Here is a 22,061-nt window from a genome sequence, read left to right as displayed (position 1 = left end):
TTACAACATTTTTAGCAGGCCTACGAGAACCAATGGGCTCTGTTATCAGAGCAATGAGACCAGGAAATTTAGCTACGGCGATACAATACGTACAGGAAGAAAATAAAGTTAGATATCTTCAAAAAAATCAAATAAGTCAACCTTCAACATCAGGAAGAAGCGAAAATTACCAAGAACGCCGACCTCAGAGACAGCAAATGCCTTTACCTGTCCAAAAACCATTTTATCAACAGCAAAATTTTGCACCTCCGCAATGGCAGCAACCAATCAGGCAATTCTACCCACAGAATCAGTTTCAACAACCCCATCGACAACAAAACTTCAACCAATTTAGACAAAATTCAAACCCTCCAGCATTCAGGACCCAGAACCAGTCAAATGTATGGGCACCCAAACCCGGACAGCCAAAGCTGCCTAGACCAACACCTATGAGTGGAATATCAGAAACCACAACCGGAGGCCGTCAAAAATTTACACCAAATTACCGAGCACAACCAAAATTCACCGTAGAAGAACTTTACAATATACAATGCCACGGAGATGAGCAAGAAGAGAATGCCGACTACAATGATTACTATGAACCCGAATACGACAATTTTCTACAAGATACATACGAAAATTAACCAACCGAATACGAAGAAAACGTAAATTTTCGAGAGGACCCACCAGAAGCAGCCGAAACGTAATTGAACTTCATTCATTTCCCAACAAGAAGGAGCTACCTTACATTGAAATTTCTGAGCCTTCTTTACGACTTTTAATCGATACAGGATCCACAAAGTCATTTCTTAATCCAGAAATAGCTTCTTCTATTTTCCAAATTATATAAAACACGAACCCTTCATCGTCACATCAATTTTTCAAAATTATTCCCAAAAATATTGTGCTGAAATTCCTTCGTTTTCAGAATTTAATTCTGACAGCAAGATGAAATTTTATCTCTTCAAGTTTCACAAAACTTTCGATGGTCTTATTGGCCTCGATAATCTAAAACTCTTCTAAGCCCAATTAAACTTTCCTAAATCACTTCTAGTTTCAAAAGATTCTACAATCCCTATCAAATATTATGAAACAAACAAAACACAATTTTATTCCATCCATTTGGAACCAAATTCAATTAGCCAAGTCAAAATTCCAGTCAAAGAAGAAAAAGGAACCATCATTATTCCAACTCAAAAAGTACAAGGCGTCGTAGTACGAGAAGCCCTTACTAACGCCGAGAACCACCTCGCCTGGACCGAAATTGCCAACTTCACGTCAGAATCCATTCACCTTTCTCTTATGGAACCACTCGAAAGCCAGGAAATAGACATTCAAGATGTCCATATATATTCCATGGAAACAACCTCCGGACCAGACTACAGACAAGATATCGACGACTTAATTAAAACCGAACATCTTAACGAAGAAGAAGAGGATCAAGCTCGTCAACTATGCCGAAAATTCTCCGATATATTTCATCAACCAGACACTCCTCTCAGCTTTACTAACGAAGTTAAACACCACATCAAAACCAAGGATGAAGAGCCTGTATATACGAAATCATACCGGTATCCGTATGTGCACAAAGAAGAAGTAAAGAAACAAATCTCTTCAATGTTAGAGCAAGGGATCATTCGACCAAGCCAATCGCCATGGTCCTCGCCCATTTGGATTGTGGCAAAGAAACCAGATTCATCCGGTAAAATAAAGTGGAGGATAGTGGTAGATTATAGAAAGGTCAACGAGAAGACAATTGACGACCGATACAGAATTCCTCACATTAGCGATATTTTGGACAAATTGGGAAGATGTCAATATTTTACGACCCTCGACTTAGCGAGCGGATTTCATCAAATCGAGATGGCTGAAGAAGACATTCCCAAAACAGCATTTAATGTGGAAAATGGACACTATGAATATTTAAGAATGCCATTTGGACTTAAGAACGCTCCGTCCACGTTCCAACGTATGATGGACAACGTATTGAAGGGACTTCAAGGAGAAATATGTCTCGTCTATATGGATGACGTAATAGTATACTCAACATCACTACAGGAACACATAGTAAATCTCACAAAAGTATTCCAACGATTAAGAGAAGCCCGACTAAAAATCCAAGTTGACAAATGCGAATTTTTAAAAAAGCAAGTTAATTTTCTGGGACACGTAGTCACACAAGAAGGAATAAAACCGAATCCAGCGAAAATTGAAGCAATAGAAAAATATCCAATACCGAAAACAGCAAAAGAAATTAGAGGATTCCTTGGACTCTTGGGATATTACAGAAAGTTTATTCGAGACTTCGCAAAAATCACAAAACCTCTAACAAGATGCTTGAAAAAGGACGCAAAGATCGAACATACACCCGAATTCGTAGAATCCTTTGAAACATGCAGGAAATTATTAATGAATGAGCCTTTATTGCAATATCCAGATTTTTCCAAACCGTTTAACCTGACAACAGATGCCAGCAATTTTGCTATCGGAGCAGTACTTTCCCAAGGACCAGTTGGCAGTGATAAACCAATTGCCTTCGCTTCCAGGACACTAAATGAAACTGAGACCAAATACTCAACAATAGAAAAGGAAATGCTAGCAATGGTGTGGGCAACTAAGTATTTCCGACCCTACCTATTTGGAAGGAAATTTAAAATACTTTCAGACCACCGTCCCTTGCAATATCTATTTTCCCTAAAGGAACCCAACTCCAAACTAGTACGTTGGAGATTAAAATTAGAAGAATTTGACTACGAGGTAATTTACAAAAAAGGAAAAGCTAATACCAATGTCGACGCACTGTCTCGAATCGAAATTCACACAAAGGAAACTAAGGACATCGACTCACAAATTAAGGAAGTCTTTGACGACTTAGTAGACATGGAAGACGATGGATGGTCAACGACTAATAATCCAGATGCAGATCGAATAATCGACGCGATTGTAGAAGAAAAAGCAACAGAATTAATCCCAAAAAACATCCCAGAAAACACTGTTGAAAACGAAGATCAAAACATCCCAGAAGACACTGTTGAAAACGAAGATCAAAACATCCCAGAAGACAATGTTGAAAACGAAGATCAAAACATGGATGAAGACGGAAATGAAACAATACATACAGCAGTAGAAAACCCAATTCTTGGTATACCTATTTCGGAAAAACCACTTAACTTCTACAATAACCAAATTATAGTCAAAATCGTCAACTACAATCCACGACCTCCAGCAATTATACAAACCTTTCCGAATAAAAGACGTTATCATATCCAGCTATCGAAAGATCAGTTTAAAGCTGATACCATAAAGATTTTTAAGGAACACCTCAACCCGAAAAAGAAGTATGCAATATTATTTGAAGCAGAAGAAGAAATTTTTGCAGAAATTTGCGAAATTATCAGAAAAACTTTTAAAAACAAGCATATGACTTAGTAAAATGTAATCTTTTATTAGAAGATGTTAACCTAGAAGAACAACAAAAGGAAATTAAAAAAAAACTATCATGAAGGTAAAACGAACCATAGAGGAATAGCTGAAACAGAAAGCCAAATAAGAAGAAAATATTACTGGCCTAATATGAACAAAGACATAGAAGATATCATAAACTTCTGCGATATATGTCAAGAAAATAAATATGACAGACTTCCTCCCAAACCAAAATTTATGGTTACACCAACTCCCACTAAACCACTGGAAATAGTTCACATCGATTTATTCCAGGCTGATGGACAGAAGTTTCTAACCATAATAGACGCATTTTCGAATTATGGACAAGCCTATCCAATAAATGGAGGAAACGCAATCAATGTACTCAACGCCCTACTAATTTTTATAACCCATCATGGACTTCCAACGATAATAGTAGCCGATAATGGTACGGAATTCAAAAATGGAGTAATACAAGAATTTGTAGACTCCCATAAAATCTCAATCCACTATACGACACCAGAGAATCCGCAATCCAACGGGATGATTGAGAGATTTCATTCTACATTAATCGAACATCTTCGAATCCTAAGGAACACCAAGGCAAAGCTCCCGATAAAAGAACAAATGCTATACGCTATAATTGGGTACAATAATTCCATACATTCCGCAACGAAGTTACGACCCATTGACATATTAAACGGCCATATCGACGCAAAAGATCCCTTTGACGTTGACATACAGAAAGTAATACTGAATAATTATATTCAAAATCATAGAGAGATAACAAAGGAATTATACAAGGAAGTAAATCAGCATATGCAAGAAAATAAAAATAAAGTCATCGAAAATAGAAACAAATCGAGACAAGCCCCTATTACGTATAAACCAAGCACAAAAATTTATACCCGAAAAACAGTCACTAGGAATAAATTACTTCCACGATATTCTGCAAAACTTATAAAGAAAAATAACGAAGTTACTGTAAAAACATCAAAAGCTACAGTACATAAGAAGAACATAAAACATCAACCTAAATCAAAAACTAATTCGGAACCTTCCCCACAAGATCAGCGAGACGATAGGAAAGAAATTAAAGATAAAAAAAAACTGAAAAACAAACCAGAAATAATTCCCCTCAACCTGGGACAAGCAAGGATTTAGATTACTAACAGACAACAAAAAAAAAATGATAAAGAAAAAAATAAATTTAACTTTTCAAAATATCCAGAGTTATTAAATTCAAGAGCAAACGTTCCAGATAAATCGCGAATACTTCCCAAAAATTAGGACTACAGAAATTCAAACCATTCAGGATAGACCACATCCCTTTAGAAAAATTTCATAAACTCTCCGAAGGAAGAAGAACATCCAGAAAAAATAACCCAAAATTATGGAACCATAGCCATAGCCATTTTTTGGTTAACTCCTGTATAGATTTTTATTAAAATTATTTGCCTTGTATATGTTACAGATACAAAAAACAAATTCTAGCAACGAAATTCCAAGAGATGCCAATCCAAAAGTTTTGTTCATCCCTTACAAAACTTCTTCAGGGGATGGAGTAGTTATAGTACAACGACCGCTACCATCCAGTATATTCTACCACGTGGAATCAACACGAGGCTACGCCGCGTCGCAGCGTTGAACATTCTGGACCTAATTGCGACGTATTGGACAGCAAGATCAGCAATTATAAAATTATAAAACACCATGTAAAAATCAATATTTTTCAGTCTGATTAAAATCTCTAAATAAAAGTCTGATTTAAATGTTAAAGTAAAGTCTGATTTTAAATTATTGAGTTGTATCTAAAATCTTTGTTTGTCGAAATAAAAGTTTTAATTGTGAAGTTTAGTTTTTTAATTGTGAACATTCATAATTCACGCGACCAAATAAACCACATTCTATTCCAGGGAAATAAGCTAGAAATAGACCATGTTCGGGACACTCAAAGATCCAGGTAGCTGACTACTTTTTTAGTTATTGTAGACCTACAGGAAGAATACCTACCTGTTTCCTGCCTGAAGTTCGCTTCCGTTTTTTAATTATTAACAATTTAGTGCAAACATCGCGATTTTTTTCGATTTTTACACCCCATTCAAAAGCTAAATAGTTGACATAAAATTACAAAATTTAATTTTTTAGAAAATTGAAAAACCTTCAAAATGCCTATTTTTGAAAGTTAAAAAGTTAATTTTCTTTTACTAAAACTACCTTAGAACTTTAGTGTTTCACCCAAAGTTGGGTATTGGGGTACTTAACAAATTTTCATAATTTGAGACCGATCCATTAATTAGTTTAAGAGTTTATTTATTTGTTTATTATCTATTATCTATTTGTTTATCCCAGAGACCTTTATTTTGCAATAACATGAGACAGAAAATAATGGAGATAGGGCAATTCTGCGTATGCCAAATGAAAGTAGAAAATTGATGTTATCAAAATATACTAAAAAAATTATCTAATATAGTCAACAATCCTAATGCCAATTTTTTTAAATTTTGTAGTTCATAAACATTTAGAATAACTTTAAAAATATTATCCGTAGAAAAAATCCTTTTACATGCACGAGTTCAAAAACTAAAAAAGGCAACTTAAAACTACTATCATTTTCTATATGTCGGGATCTACTGAATATATTTTGATCGTTCTTTTTTTAATTGGTATGTAATTTTTCTGTACATTACAAATATGTAATTTGTCTAGACATTTGTTAATTAATAAATAGTCTAATTTGTTTAAACAATTTTTAAAAAAATTATTTTTTCCCAAAAATCCATGATTTTACTCATACTATCATTATTAATCGTAGAAAAACATAAGGTATACTTTAATAAATAAATTATCTTCAATAGATAATTATTTAATAAAAATAATTTATTTATTGAAGTGTTCTTTAACTTTTTCTATGATCATCAATGATATTATGATCAAAAAAATAAATTTTTGTAAAAAAAATATTTTTTCAAGAATTATTTAAACAAATTATACTGTTTATTAATTAATAAATTTATAAACACATTGCATATTTGTAATGTACGTAGAAATTACATACAAATTAAAAAAAGAAAGATCAAAATCCATTGAGTTAATCCGGAGATACAGAAAATTGTATTAGTTTGAAATTGCTTTTTCGGTATTTTAACTCGGTGGATTTGTAGATTCCCCCTAGTAATCGTTTGAACTACATTTTTGAAAAATCGTAGAGGGTGCTGTGAAGATACAATGTTTGTGCAATTCTTTTAAGAAAAAATACAAATCCCATTCTTTAAAATGGCATTAATGAGATTCCTTAATTATTATAAACAAATTAGCTGTGAATTGGCTAATTCCCAGAAAATTATTTTAAAATTTAAAAAATTTGGTATTAGGAGTTTTGACTATAATAATTTATTTTTTATTTTTTTTTAATACATTTTGATACTATCACTCTTCTACTTTCATTTGGCATACTCAGAATTGCCCTATCTTCATTATTTTCTGCCTTATGTTATTGCAAAATAGAGGTCTCTGGGATAAACAAATAGACTAACTCTTAAACTAATTAATGGATCGATCTCAAATTTTGGGGGTTTGTTAAGTACCCCAATACCCAACTTTGGGTGAAACACTACTTCAGGTAGTTTTACTTCACTAAAGGTAGTTTTAGTAAAAGTTATTAACAAATAACGATTTTCACTTATTTTGCAGTTTGCATAGCAATAAATTAACTTTTTAACTTTCAAAAATAGACGTTTTGAAGGTTTTTCAATGTTCTAAAAAATTAAATTTTGTAATTTGATATCAACTATTTAGCTTTTGAATGGGGTGCAAAAAATCGAAAAAATCGCGATTTTTGCACTAAATTGTTAATAATTAAAAAACGGACTCGAACTCTAGGTAGGAAACACGTAGGTTTTCTTCCTATAGGTCCACAATAACTAAAAAAGTAGTCAGCTACCTGGATCTTTGAGTATTCCGAGTAGGTACTGACGAAAATATAGCATCGGTAGCGGTTATACGCGAAAATAATGACTTGATTACACGTAACGAGTACAGTAGCGAGACAGTAAACTGTTACTAGGCCGAGACAGTGGTGAGGGCGAGAGATGGTTTATACGTATTTGGCACTTTTTGATTTTAAAGGCGAGTCAGTTCAGTTTCGATCCACGAAAACAAGAAAGTAGTGTACTTATTATGGATCGTAAAGCTAATATTAAAAAATATATCAAGCGGCTTATACCAATTATTATAGTAGAATTGACTGATATATTACGAGAGGGAGATAAGCGTCTTTGGACTAGAGAATGGATTTTAAGAAGACCAAATTTCGGTGCTACAACTACCCTCTTTAGTGAACTGCAGTTTGAAGATCCTCATGAATTTAAAGCACTTCTTCGGATGGATGTAGAACGTTTCAATATGCTGTTAGAAGATATAACTCCAATGATACAAAGGCAAGATACTGTAATGAGGGAAGCCATACCGGCAAGGATTAAACTACAAATAGCATTAACCTATTTGGCAACTGGACTTAGCTATCGTTATCGACAAGCCTTTTATCGGATTTCTCGTGCTTCAATATCACTACTTATACCAGAAGTAATGGATGCAATATCTATCTATTTGGAGAAATTTTTGAAGGTGAATAGTTTTTTCTATTAACTGTAAATAATTGTTGTTCTAAAGCTATTTCCTTGTGGCTTTTTTGTAATTAACTATTATATTATAAATATGGGAAATAAGCCGCAATTTTAATAAAATCATTTTTTTAGTTAAATTGTGGCTTATTTCCCTTTTAGAATAGTTAATTGTAAATAATTGGTTTTTCTGATATTTATAAACAAAAACAGGTCTTTATAACTGAAATTTTAATAGAGAAAAAACATAAATTTCAAAATTTTTATACTAATTCAATTCATTGTCATATCAACAGTTATAAGCGTTGTTTAGAGCTAATGTTATAATACTGGTAGTACCGGTTTCGAGTGATGTGAGTTCTGAATTAGAACTAGATGTATGTTCATCAACATTTGTAGTATTGCTATTTGAATCTAAAGGTGATGGTACTGGACTACTAAAATTTGTGATCAATGAAAGGGATCCGGTCCTTTTCCGATAGTCGTGTATCCCAATCTCGGTCAAAACGCTCTGAATTTTGGCCTGGGCTAGCAAAGCATTCTGCGTCAAAAAAGTTTTAAGTTGCATTGCAACACTTTTTCCGAAAATGTCAAATGGCGTTTCCTCTACAGAGTTAACCTCTTCATGTAGGGTTTTCAGATCTGATATAGCTTTCACTATATCTCGGCTCCTCTTCTTCCCTCGCGAAGGAGTGTCAGTCTTGTTACTGATTGGTGTAGAAGTTGTGGCCGTGGTACTCGAATCTTTGACTTTATTCACTTGTTGACCGGCGATAATTTGGTAATCTGAATTAGAACCACGTTGTTCAGCATTGGCGTAGTTAGGGGGGGGCAGGGGTGGGCACGGCCCCCCCCAGTATTCTGGTGGCCCACCCCAGAAAAAAAACACAAAAAAAAACGAAATTTGTATTTAGTATTATAACTCCCCACCACGGTCTGCGAAAAAAATTTTTTTTGAAGTTCGTGCTTCCCATTCTTCCGGTTCAAGACAAGATTTATTCACAATCAATATAGGCAACCCACATTACAATCTCGGATGAAGTCGTGCTAGGTATACGCAGACACCAACATGACGCAACTCGCTATACTATGCGTCAGTCGATTTAGCCGGGATCTTGCCTTAACAGCAGTGTTGCCAACCTTTGTCAACCAATTTACCGTACCTGTAGTCCGAAATTACCGTATTTTGCGTCGTATTACCGTACATTATTTTAAATTACATTTGGATATTTTTGGCGTAATAATATGTTACAGTATGTCCGCAGATTGAGTTTACAAGAGGACAAATGGACCAAAAAATGAAAGATACGAAAAAAAGTCATTCTTGATGAAAATTTTTGCTTGTTGAGAAAATATCATTCACCATAAGAAACTTTAATTTAGTTCTACAGGGTTGGTCAAAAATACAAAAAATATCATCTTGCGCAAGAGTAAAAATGCCGTATTTTGCAAAATACGAAAAAAAGTAATCCTTGATGAAAATTTTTGCTTGTTGAGAGAATATCATTTGCCATAAGAAACTTCAATTTAGTTGAACAGGGCTATAATCAAAAATACAAAAATTTGTCCTCTTGTAAACTCAATCCGCGGACATACTGTATACATAATATTCTTGTCATTTTCTGTAAATAGAAATTATAGTGCATTTGATATTTAGTTTTTTGTAGCCAGTATAAGCTAATAAATTTACAAATATTTAAAAACTTTACTTTAGACCTATAAACAAAATATACAAAACTTATAAACACAAACAAAACAAAAACAAATGATGGTATAATATGAAGGTTTTCATTATTCGAATAGTAAAAAAAAGGAAAGTGGGAAACTATTCCAAATTTTCAATCTTAATTTCGTCATCATTTTCAGACGGATTATAAATATATAAATACGATGGAAAATACTACAAATAAATAAAATTTCTTGATAATCTCTGAATTATTACCGTACATTTACGTACGGTAATGATCATGTTACCGTATACCGTATTTTGGCATAAATTACCGTACAAGTACGGTAATTACCGTACGGTTGGCAACACTGCTTAACAGTCAGTTTCGCGTCGGCGCGGCGTTATTAAATTTTAGTGTTCTGCCAGGCGCATGCGAGTAAAGCAGCGATTATTGCAGCGACACATACATACAAGATTTTTTTGTGATTTCGAAAATTCAATGTGATATTGGCTATTGCTGTTTTTGTCAGATACGATTCGACAATAAAATAGGTGTTTTTCACTTACTTAGTATTTACGATTTTGAAAGGGAACACAAACAGGTAAGATTATAATTTTTACTAATTTATTGATGCATGTATTGAGATAATATAGGAACTGTAACAGATAACAGATAGAATATAATGGCCAAAGCTGTAAAGAATTTTGTAAGAGATTTGAAAATAAGGAGTATAGGTATTGTGTTGAATTTTAATATTTTTGTTCTTTCTCTGACGGCAGATTTTTTCTCTATGACTCAAGTGCCGACTGCCGGGCCTTGTCGTTAATATCGATTACGTCACTTCCGGCGCAGCGCCGACCAATCCTGCCAGCGGGTGGGGTCAATAATGGGGTCACTTTCACTTAACAGTTACTGGGTACGTTCGAAAAGTTTATTTGCCGTGATGCGCGATACAAGAGAAATACACTAACGTCCGAACATTTTTCATCTAATTTTACCTCATAACTTATAAGGGAAAAGGAGTTGACGAGAGCTCAAAATAATCGAGACATATAGAAAACTAAAATCAAAAATAAAAATTCGTTTTTTTAGCAAAAAGATTAAAATTAAATCTCAAAAATTTAAAAAGCTATAGTACACATTATGTCCATATGGCATTTGAAAGTTGCTTACACATTTTTGTTTATAGCTTTGTTCATTTAATCATTTAATATTGTTGTAGCTGAGATCTCAATAAATGGATCATCAATCAAAATGACCCACAGTAATGTGTACATATTATGTAAGCATGACCATCTCTTTTTATTTTCTAGATATAAACATGAAAAAATTTAAGGATATAAGGTCATATTTTCAAAATACCCAATCATCGGTTCGCCATTCAAGCTCTTCACAAAGCGAGAACTCTGTCCCATCTACAAGAACCGAGACAAGAACCGAGCAAGCAGTTCAAAATGAAGAAGGAAATAATGTAGAGCAGTCTCTCGAAAGTCCAGAAAATATTTGCGTAGGGATCGCAGACGTAGCCAGCTCATCTACCGTAAGTGCCAAAGATAAGGACAGTTCTTCAAATAGTTCCATTTTGGCTGAGAGTGATATTAGCCGAGATGATACGGGAACGGAAACATTGGGGTTGGGGACTCTTCAAACCGGGCCAATGCAGCCAATTTTAGTTTTCCCAAAATCGCGGTTTGGAGCTAAAATGAGGTCGTTTTCTTCCACATATTATGAAACATATAAAAGCTGGTTAGAATATAATAAAGTGGAAGATAAAATATATTTTTTTTTATGTGCAGGCATTTTGGCAAACAGAACGTACGAGACCAGAATGAAAAATTTATTAAAAGTGGTTTTAATAACTGGAGGAAACTGTCAGAAGCCTTAAAAAAACATTCGGAATCATCGGTTCACGCTGCATGCAGCCAAATGTATATAAACTATCGCCAAACTGCGGAAGTCGGAGTCGGAGATGTTTGCCAGCAAATTTTAAAAGAAAAAGAAGTTATTCAAAATAGAGAATATTTAACTAAAGTTATTGATATAATACTAACCCTGATTCGTCAAGGTTTGGCTTTGAGAGGGCATCGAGAAGATGTATCGTCTAAGAATCGAGGCAATTTCCTGGAAATTGCTCAAGTTTTTGCCAAATATGATAAGCAATTTTCTGTCCACTTTGAAAAATACTCCAATTATTGCAGTCCAGACATTCAAAATGAAATAATTGAGATTATATCAAGCCTTACTCTGCAGGAAATAGCTAAAGAAGTTAAAAACTGTGGTTTCTTTTCGTTAAGCGTGGATGAGGCAAGGTGCTATAAAGAAGAACAATTATCATTGATTATAAGGTATGTCATAGATTTAGAAATTGTTGAAAGGTTTATAGGTTTCATTAATTGTTCTGACTCTAGAGATGCTCAGGGATTAGCTAGGCTTATTTTAGAAAAATTAAGTAAACATGGTTTAAACGAGCTTCCTATAATAGCACAGTCTTACGATGGCGCAAGCGTCATGTCCGGTAAAAATCGAGGCTTGCAGGCTATTATAAAAGAGAGTCATCCTAGTGCTGTTTATATACATTGCTTAGCACATAGACTAAATTAAGTTGTTGTTGATTCGTGTGCAAATATTGCATTGGCTAAAGTTTTTTTTAATGGCATCGAAGCCTTATATGTGCACTTTTCACATCCCGGTCATCACGCCAACCTGCAAAAGTTATTAGATAGCCTTGGCGTTAAAGCGAGCCGTGAATTGGGCAGTCTATCAACAACTAGATGGAGTTGTCGTTTTGAAAATTGCAAAGCAGTGCTTCTAAACTACGAAACCATTAAACTAGAGTTAGAAGAAGAAATCGCCGAAAATAGAGATAAGCAATCCATAGAAGCGATAGGGCTATTGACCACAATAACTAAACCTGAATTTGTAGTTTCTTTACATATACTCCATAACGTACTTTCTATAATTAATGTTCTAAATAAATGTTTCCAAGACACAAATACTACTCTTGGTCAGGCTAGTGATCTAATAACAAGTACTATTGAAACTTTTAAAGGTTACAGATCTGAGTTTAAAATTTGGCAAGATATTAAACAATTTGCTGAAAAACACGAAATTTCACTGGAGCCTTTAAGAGTTTCAAAAAGAAGACGACAGCAAAATGACTTTTTTACTGAGTCAACTATAGGAAAAAGCAATACACTTGACTTGAAAAAGGATATAACGGCTAAAGAATACTGGAAAATTAATATTTACTACCAAGTTTTAGACAATATAATAGTTAATTTTACGAGTAGATTTGAAAATTTACCATTAGCCACATCAGTTGATGCATTTTGTAAATTAGATATGGAGAATGCACAAGATTTCGTAGACAATTATAAAAATATATTGAAAATTGATACTTTCTCTTTAAATGCTGAAGCTGTGGTTATGAAGAATATGTTGCAACTAAAAGGACATGAAATAAATATAGATAATATAATGCAGCATATTAAAAAAGAATATTATCCCAACCTGTATAAACTGTTGCAAATTTCTAGAATATTGCCAGTAAGTTCTTCTAGTTGTGAGAGGAGTTTTTCAGCTATGAGGAGAATCAAAACTTGGCTAAGAGCTACTATGATTCAGGATCGATTTTCTAATCTCTCAGTAATACATATAGAAAATGAAATCGTAAAAAATAAAATAACAGCTGAAAAAGTTTTATGTAAATTTGCTGAAAAAAATAGGAAATTAACTCTTGTTTAGACAAGAGTTAATTTCCTAGAAGCATGTTTCTGTAGCAAAATTATAATAAGATGTATATGTTTTACCTAAAATAACATTATTATAATTACTTATATGACATGTACCTATACCCGTTACTAAAAGAATTGGTTTTTTCATTTTTATTTTTGTAATTTTATAAAAAGAACCTTTGTAAAATTATAACTTGTATTCCTAATTAATAAAGATTTTAAGTTGTAAGTTTAGAAAATGGTTTCTGTTCGTGTGACTATGTATATGATCAGGTAAAAAAAAGAAGCAAAATTGGTGATTTTTTTAATGAAAAATGGGCGTGGTGCTCAAAAAAATTTTCGCCTCCGAGGCACCTGCGGCGGGCTTTTTGGGTCCCTTAATCATACTTCAAGATGCTCAGGGAGCCGTGCCCCCCCCCCAAGCTCAAAGTCTAACTACGCCAATGTTGTTCAGTATCATCATTTTCGTTGGCTGGCTGATTCGTCTGTAACAAATAAAAATTATTGTTTCAGGTACCAGGGAATACTGAAGAATGGGAACAAATAGAACATGGTTTTAAAACTAGGTGGAATTTTCCTGGTTGCTACGGTGCTATTGATGGCAAACATGTATTGATTCAAGCACCTCCCAATTGTGGGAGTGAATTTTTCAATTAGAAAGGCTCGAACAGCGTTGTTCTGATGGCTGTTGTTGATCATGACTATTGCTTTCGGTATGTGAATATTGGAGCGAATGGAAGAAACTGTGATGGTGGAATTTTTAGAAACAGCTCTTTACGTACCAACTTAGACAATGATATGTTACCAAAAGGTGGCTTTTTGGTTGGAGACGACGCATTTCCACTTAAAACGTATTTATTGAAACCATACAGTGGAACGCATCTTACAAAAATACAGAAAATTTTCAATTATAGATTGTCTAGAGCACGTAGAATCGTTGAAAATGGATTCGGCCTACTGGCAAGTAGGTTCAGAATTTTTCAAAAACCCATACCAACTGATGTAAAAACAACCGATAAGATAATTCGAGCTTCGTGTGCCCTTCATAATTGGTTACGTCTCACAAGTTCCACACATTACTTTCTGTGTTGACGAAGAGGACATTGATAGCGAAACAATGACTGAAGGTGTTTGGAGAAGAGAAGTCATATGTTCCTTGCCGCCTATCACTGAACAGAATGTCAATCAGTCAGCACGAATAGCAAGGAAGTTTAGAGATAAATATGCTGAATTTTTTAGTGGAGCAGGTGCTGTTTCATGGCAGGACAGAATGATTTCATAATCAGGAGCGTCATTTGAAATTTTGCTAGGGGGGGCAAACATTATATATACAATACATTATATATGCAAACATAATACAAAATTGATCTATTTTTTGTAAATTTCAGGGTCAGGGGGGCATTTGCCCCCCCCCCGACCCTGAAAATTACTGAACCTATCAAATGACGCCCCTGTTCATAATCATAATATGAAATATAATAATTATAAACAAATTATACATGCAAATTAAACCTAGTATAATACTTACATTTTCAATTGTTTTTCTGTTGAGGTCGTTCTTGAAGACCTCTTCCATTTCCTGGAGACATTTTATATTTGAGGTATTGGCTCCGTGCATCTCCCCTCTACTTACAGTCACGTGGCACGCTGTCAGATTTTGTCAGGACGTTTTAACATTGAGTCTTATGGGATTATTTTGTTAAACTTGAATATTTTATTTTGTAGTGATAATAACCGAATACAATTGTTAGAATTCATTAGTTATTAATTTATACTGTAATTTATAGTGCAACAAAAATATTTTCTTTTTCGTTAATAAAGATTTATTGACATAAACTGCGATAGTGAGGTTATGTATACAAAATCAAACTGATAATCAATATTGGAAATAAAAGAATTTATATCAGGTTAAGTGCGTTTTTATTTTCTGTTTATATTAATATATAATATCACTAGCGTGACACGGCATTTTTTTTAAATGTCTCATTTAAACATACACAAAGCGTCCTGATAAAATTTCAAAAAACCACCACCATGAGCAGGTCGGTCGATTTTGCTTTGACACTTTGTTAACGCTCAGAGCGAATATACGTGTTCTATTCCAGCTACCGATTTCTTTGATTCCACTGATTTTCTTGATTTCTTAGCTACATGTCGATCTTAAATTTTTTAATTTATTTTTGACTTCTTGACTTCCGAAACCAACAATATTTATTTCTTGTACAATGGATGTATATGCTGCATCACGTTTTTGTTTGTTTTTGTACTCCAAAGATTTGAAGTTCCATAAGCACGGGTGTGACTATAATTGGATAAACTTTATTGTCGTATTAGAATTCCATTTGTTGGCCATTTTTTAGAATCACAAATTACACTGATTTAACACACGTCGCGCGTCGTTTCCTATGATATGATGAAGTGGTAATAAATGTGCACAGCGAACAGCGAGTGTTGTTTACACATACCGAGTGGTGGACTGGCGAGTATACGATTGAAGGGAGGGGGGTCAAAGACTCGGCCTAGTAAATAGAACAAGTTCCAAGTTACTGTCTAGCCATCTGACTGGGTCGAGTGCTCGGCCGAGTACTCGGTAGCATGTTTATACCAAACGAGCACTCGGCCGAGAACACTGTCTCGCCACAATACTCGTTACGTGTAATCAAGCCATAATGAAGAATCGATTCGTCGTCATTCTCAACAGCTTGACTTGTCGTATGAAACTAAGGATCTTGGTTTCTTTGAAGCTAGCCAACATTCGGAAAAACCAACTATTTGGTGTGGTGTATGGGCCAGTGGAATCGTTGGTCCATATTTATTTAAAACAGAGGCCGGCCAAAATGTTACTTTGAATGGAAACCGTTATCGCGCCATGATAACAGACTATTTGGTGTCTGAAATTGAAGCTCGTGGTCTCGACGACATACAATCCGTGAATGCATGGCTTTACTGCGAGAACGACACGAAGTACAAGAACAACTCCAAAGTCTTCATGAATAAATCGGCTACGATTGAGGCATTGGAGGCGAATATTACCCGAGTCATTGGTCAAATACCAATCTAAATATTCGTACGTGTCATCGAGAATTGAAACTTCAAAATGTATCTTAACCGCAGTCACGACTCACGACCAACAATTAAAAGAAATTAATTATCTTTAAGAAGGAATTGTAAAGAGTGGATCTTTTGTGTGATAATAAAGATTTTCAAATAGCATTCATTTTTTTATTGTTTTTTCTTTTTGAGAAAAGTACCTCTAAATCTACTTCTTGTAGTGCCTATCCATTTCGGATGTTACCGACCATCTTGGCAATATGTACTTTGCACACTTCTGCTCTAAAAAGATTTGTGGTTGTTGTGTTGAACCACGTACGTAGATATTTCAGCCAGGAAATCCTTCGCCTTCCTGGTCCCCGCTTTTCTTCTACTTTTCCTTGCAAGATTAGTTGCAGCAGTCCATATCTTTCACTGCTCCTCATGATGTGACCGAGGTATTCGATTTTGGCTGTTTTTGTTGTGATTAGCAGCTCTTTTTCTTTTTGCATTCTCAGCAAAACACCCTGCTTAGTAATGTGGTCGGTATAAGATATCTTCAGGATTCGACGATAAAGCCACATTTCAAAAGCCTCAATTTTCTTGCAGGTGACGTATGTGAGTGTCAACGACTCAACTCCGTACAACAATATAGAAAAGATTTAACATCGCAGTAATCTGATTGTTATGGGTATCGACAAATCATGACATTTGAATAACTTAGCCATTTTTGAAATGCATTTTTTCTTGCTTTCTCTATCCTACATTTGATTTCTATGGAATGGCCCCAATTTTCATTTACGTTCGTACCAAGGTAGGTGCATGCTTTTACTCTTTCTACTTGTTGACCATTCACACTGATTCCTCCAAATTGCTGTTCCTTCTTAGAGGTAATCGTACCTCTAAATGAATTACCGTATTATTTTTGTTTTATATCTACTACTGCTATTATCAAATAATTACATAAAAAAGTCACTTTAGATTCATACCACAATAATACTTTTACTTTTTTAGTAGATATTTATAAATCAACTGTGTATACCTACGTAAAAATCTTGTTAATACAGTGAATTGCAAATACTGTTTACATTGAATAGTTACCTGCATACACAAATCCTCCCCATTGTGCCCTCTCTGAGATAGGCGCCCATTTGCTCAGCAAATAATGCACCGAAGGAAACAGAACTCCATGGCAAGCCCCTTCTATAACTCTTAAGGCTATTATACTTTGGTATCCAAATGCCGCTGCCGACATTGGTATTACTAATATACATCCAGCCGAGACTGCAATAGCAGCAGTGAGAAAATATTTTGGACCATAATTTTTAGCCAGCTGTCCAGCTCCTATCTGAAACCATACGTGGCCCCAAGAGAATGAAGATAAAATAACATTTTTCTTGTTTCTCCAGTCTGGATATGTCTGCAAGACAAATGATGTTAAAGATACAGTATGCGACAAAATAAACAGTACTGAAAGAATTTTGAAATGTTTATGATTATTTATTTACATGATATAGCCTTGCAAACATTATTCATGACGGCGTTCCCGATAAAACAGATGTTAAAGTTGAAAAAAATCTTTAATTCTAGTCCGATGTTAAAGATGTTAAAGATGAAAAAAATCTTTAATTCTAGTCTACCCCTCAACATGGACAAAAAAAATTTTCAACCAACATTCCTCTTGAAATAAAAAGACTAGTAGCAGAAAAACGAAAAGCCAGATCAATTTGGCAAAGAACTCACAGACCAGACGACAGTACAATTTATAATAACAAAACTAGAAACTTAAAAACAGCTCTAGAATAGATGACAAACAACTCATTTGAAAACTATGTATCAAACCTTTCGCGTCAAGATAACTCTATCTGGAAACCAATAAAAAACAAAAATAAACCAATAAATACTTCACCTCCAATTCGGAAAAACTCAATACCACCAGGACCATGGACAAAAAGCAACAAAGAAAAAGCTGATTTATTTGCTGAACATCTAACTGAAGTCTTCAAGCCACACGACAATGACCAAGTACAAGAAGTAGAGCAGGAACTAGCCTTACCAATTAATCAACGAGAGCGACTAACTTTAATTATACCGAAGGAGATCAAAGATGAAATTAATCATTTGAATGAAAAGAAGGCACCAGGCACTGATCTCATAACAGCAACAATGCTAAAACAACTTGCTAAAAAAGGTATAATGAAGTTATTGTACATATTAAATGCAATCTTAAGACTTAATTATTGGCCTATATCACTAAAAATTGTCCAAGTAATTATGATACTGAAACCTGGTAAAGCTTTAACGGATGTTTCATCATACCGCCCAATAAGTCTACTGCCAATAATGTCAAAACTTCTTGAAAAGCTGTTACTTAAAAGAATTATGAGCGACCTAGGAATTTGGATTCCAGCAGGGTCATTCTACAGTGCAACAATGCCATCGCATATCAAATAATGTAATTAATAGAGCTTTGGACAATAAACACTAATAAACAGTATTGCACAGCAGCCTTTCTGGACATCAGCCAAGCATTTGATAAGGTATGGCACCCAGGATTACTTTATAAAATCAAAAAATCCCTACCCAACAAATACTTTGACTTATTAAAATCATATCTAAATCACAGAGAATTTGAAAACTAAAGTGGAGGATGAACTATCAAACCGAAACAAAATTCAATCAGGAGTTCTACAAGTTAGTATATTGGGTCCACTTCTTTATGTACTGTACACATCCGATTTACCAACCTCTCCAAAAACCACCATTGGAACTTTCGCTGATGACACAGCAATATTTGCAACTGAAGAGGATCCAAGAGCTGCAGTATTAAAACTTCAAGAACACCTAGACCAAATTGGACAGTGGTTAAAGAAATGGAAGATAAAAGCTAATGAAACTAAGTCAACACATATAACTTTCACACTAAGGAAAGACCAATGCCCAAATATTAGCCTTAATCAAGTCAACATACCACAACAGAATATCGTCAAATACCTGGGGCTTCATCTTGATTCTAAATTAAACTAAAAACAACACATTTTAAAGAAGAAGAAACAAATTGAGTTGAGAGTGAAAGAAATTAATTGGCTTATAGGTAAAAAATCTCGACTCTCAATTGAGAACAAACTACTGATTTATAAAACAGTCATCAAACCTATATGGACGTACGGTATAGAACTATGGAGTTGTGCCAGCAAATCAAACACAAAAATTATCCAAAGAACTCAATCAAAAATTCTACGCACCATCGCAAATACCCCGTGGTACATTTTCAACCAAACCCTTCATACAGACCTAAACATCCAGTTAGTCAGCACAGTAATTCAAGAAAGAGCCAACAGACACCACGAGAAATTCGAAGGCCACCCCAACCAATTAATATTACCATTACTGCAGCCACTAAACAACAGAAGATTGCGAAGATTATGGCCCATAGATCTTCGCTGAAACTGAGGTGAAACCGCTGGGTGATGTACCTCATAACGCCATTTTAGTGTACAATACTACATTGATATAAGTTATTGTACTTGTTATCAAATTAACTCATAGAATATGTAATTCTGATTGTTATTAAACGCTTACAAAAAAAATTCTAGTCAGCAATGTCGGAGTGTCAGACGGTGGATCGATCTGCCTCCTTCAGCATTCCTCATGTGTACGCAGCAGGTGACGTTAGGTCTGGTGGGTGGAGATGCCCCAAAATGATCACGCAGTATTAGAAGAGACTCCCTGGCCGTGTGACAGGTTGCCCCGTCCTACTGAAACCATTGTTGATTTTAAGCTTGGACGGTCTTCGCGGCCGCTTCCGTATGACCGAAAATAGTACTCCACGACAAAAAATTTTTCTGCAAAACTGAAAATCATCGTGAAGCACCTAACATTAACACGACATTCACATAGTTATACCGACGTTCGGAAACCACTCAGTATTTACTAGCGTTACCAGGTGTCCCGATTTGCGCGGGACGTCCCGATTTTCAGGGGCCTGGGGACGCGTACCAATTTGTACCTGATCGGGACACTAAATGTCCCGATTTTTAACCACGAGAACCAATTTCAGTAGGACTTTCAGTGAATTTTTTAACTATGTTATAAAAAAAAGACTCCTAAAAGCGGCAAAATCGAATAAAAAATATAATTTTAATAAAAAATAAATAATTTACTTAATCTACGATTTTTTTTGTAATTTCGTCTGATTGTTAATGTTATTATGTAGGATTAAATACAAATTATAGAAAAACCTTGTAGTCCAGTAAATGAACGGGAAATACGGCGATACCGTGTAATTTTTAGGATCAACTCAGAATTGCATGAAAATTTGGATGGCTTGTGCCGTTGGTTGCTTTTACTTGGTTGGTGACAGTCACCCCTAGTTGGGGGTGAAAAACCGCGCGTTTAAAATAAGTCCGGAGATGGATAAATTGACTAATTCTAAGCAATTGTAATTCTATAGAATTTTAACTTAGTTAATACTTTTCGAGTTATTTACGATTGAAAATGTGTATTTTTCGTTCTTATTCGTCAAATTCCATATCAAATATTTCAACGTGAAATAACCAAGAAATGAAGCACTTTTCGGAACAAACCAATTAAAACTTTTTTAATAAAGCTTTATTTTTATGTCTTAAAACAGTTTCAAGCATCAAAACTAAGCGAGTTATGCTCAAAATCAAGTTGAATCCTTTTTTTTTGGTAAAAAAATCGTGAAAATCTCCCCCTACTTAGCACCCCAAATGAAATTAATCGTTACCGCTTTACAAACAATTTACTTTACTTATGTATTTTTTACATGATTGAAAGTTCCTGAACGAGTCACTAGTCACGAGTGTATACAAAATATGAACAGCTATATTTTAACCAATTTTTGTCGTACAGAAAAACAAAATGAATCTATCATATTTATAAAAACAAAACTTACCTATTTTTTACCCCTTGAGATTTTTAGTATATTATATATCCCTAATATAGGTCTGGATCCCGCGTATGAAAAAAAAGTTGATTAATAGCAAGCTGAAAATTTGTTAATAGCTTAAGGGTGTCTAGTCGAATAGACTTTGATATATGGGAACACTGGAACAGGGGCAGTTTTAATTGTGGAACAGGTTAAAAATTTGGAACGGTCACACCACGAAAACGGCACATTTATTTTGTCCGACAGAACAGACTTAAACTCTCCGAACAGAGAATTAACTCTCATGCAAAAATCAGACTGCTATTTATCACCAAATGGGCGTTTTAATGAGTGGAACATGTAGAATATGTCAAATGACAGGAATTATCACAGGTGATAAATAGCAGTCGGATTTTTGCATGAGAGTTTAATCTCTGTTCGGTGAGTTTAAGTCTGTTCTGTCGGACAAAATAAATGTGCCGTTTTCGTGGTGTGACCGTTCCAATTTTTTAACCTGTTCCACAATTAAAACTGCCCCTGTTCCAGTGCTCCCATATATAAAAGTTTATCCTACTAGACACCCTTAAGCTATTAACAAATTTTCAGCTTGCTATTAATCAATTTTTTTTTCATACGCGGGATCCAGACCTAATACTTTTTAAGTTATTTTGAAAAAAAGGAAATTTATATTTTAGGAAATTTTTTTTACTAT

The 22,061-nt window shown here is 34.5% G+C and overlaps 2 protein-coding genes across 2 annotated transcripts in view; both read right to left on the bottom strand.

Annotated features, from left to right (window-relative positions):
- Nucleotides 1–22,061, bottom strand: part of LOC126882019 (putative inorganic phosphate cotransporter) — a 94,341-nt gene that overhangs the window by 55,121 nt on the left and 17,159 nt on the right. Inside the window, exon 3 of the mRNA XM_050646795.1 lies at nt 17,560–17,878. Within this exon, the coding sequence (XP_050502752.1) occupies nt 17,560–17,878 (319 nt within the window). The remainder of the gene's footprint in view (nt 1–17,559; nt 17,879–22,061) is intronic.
- Nucleotides 8,259–17,552, bottom strand: LOC126882024 (uncharacterized). The gene is made up of 3 exons (XM_050646801.1): nt 14,957–17,552; nt 13,883–13,913; nt 8,259–8,834 (listed from the first exon to the last, which is right to left on the bottom strand). Exons 1-3 carry the CDS (start codon nt 15,044–15,046, stop codon nt 8,314–8,316), a joined length of 642 nt encoding a protein of 213 aa, XP_050502758.1. The 5' UTR covers nt 15,047–17,552; the 3' UTR covers nt 8,259–8,313.

Source organism: Diabrotica virgifera, chromosome 3 (genome assembly GCF_917563875.1).
Source record: "Diabrotica virgifera virgifera chromosome 3, PGI_DIABVI_V3a".
NCBI classification, from domain to species: Eukaryota; Metazoa; Arthropoda; class Insecta; order Coleoptera; family Chrysomelidae; genus Diabrotica; species Diabrotica virgifera.
The sequence above is the reverse complement of the archived record's forward strand: the minus strand, read 5'-3'. Positions and strand labels throughout refer to the sequence as shown.

Excerpts from the sequence above, each read along its gene's own strand:
- LOC126882024 (XM_050646801.1), bottom strand. The coding sequence starts at position 15,046 with ATGCACGGAGCCAATACCTCAAATATAAAATGTCTCCAGGAAATGGAA. Across the intron at positions 13,914-14,956 it reads ACAGAAAAACAATTGAAAAT|ACGAATCAGCCAGCCAACGA; the intron begins GTAAGTATTATA and ends TATTTGTTACAG. Across the intron at positions 8,835-13,882 it reads AGCCAACGAAAATGATGATA|CTGAACAACGTGGTTCTAAT; the intron begins CTGAACAACATT and ends ACTACGCCAATG.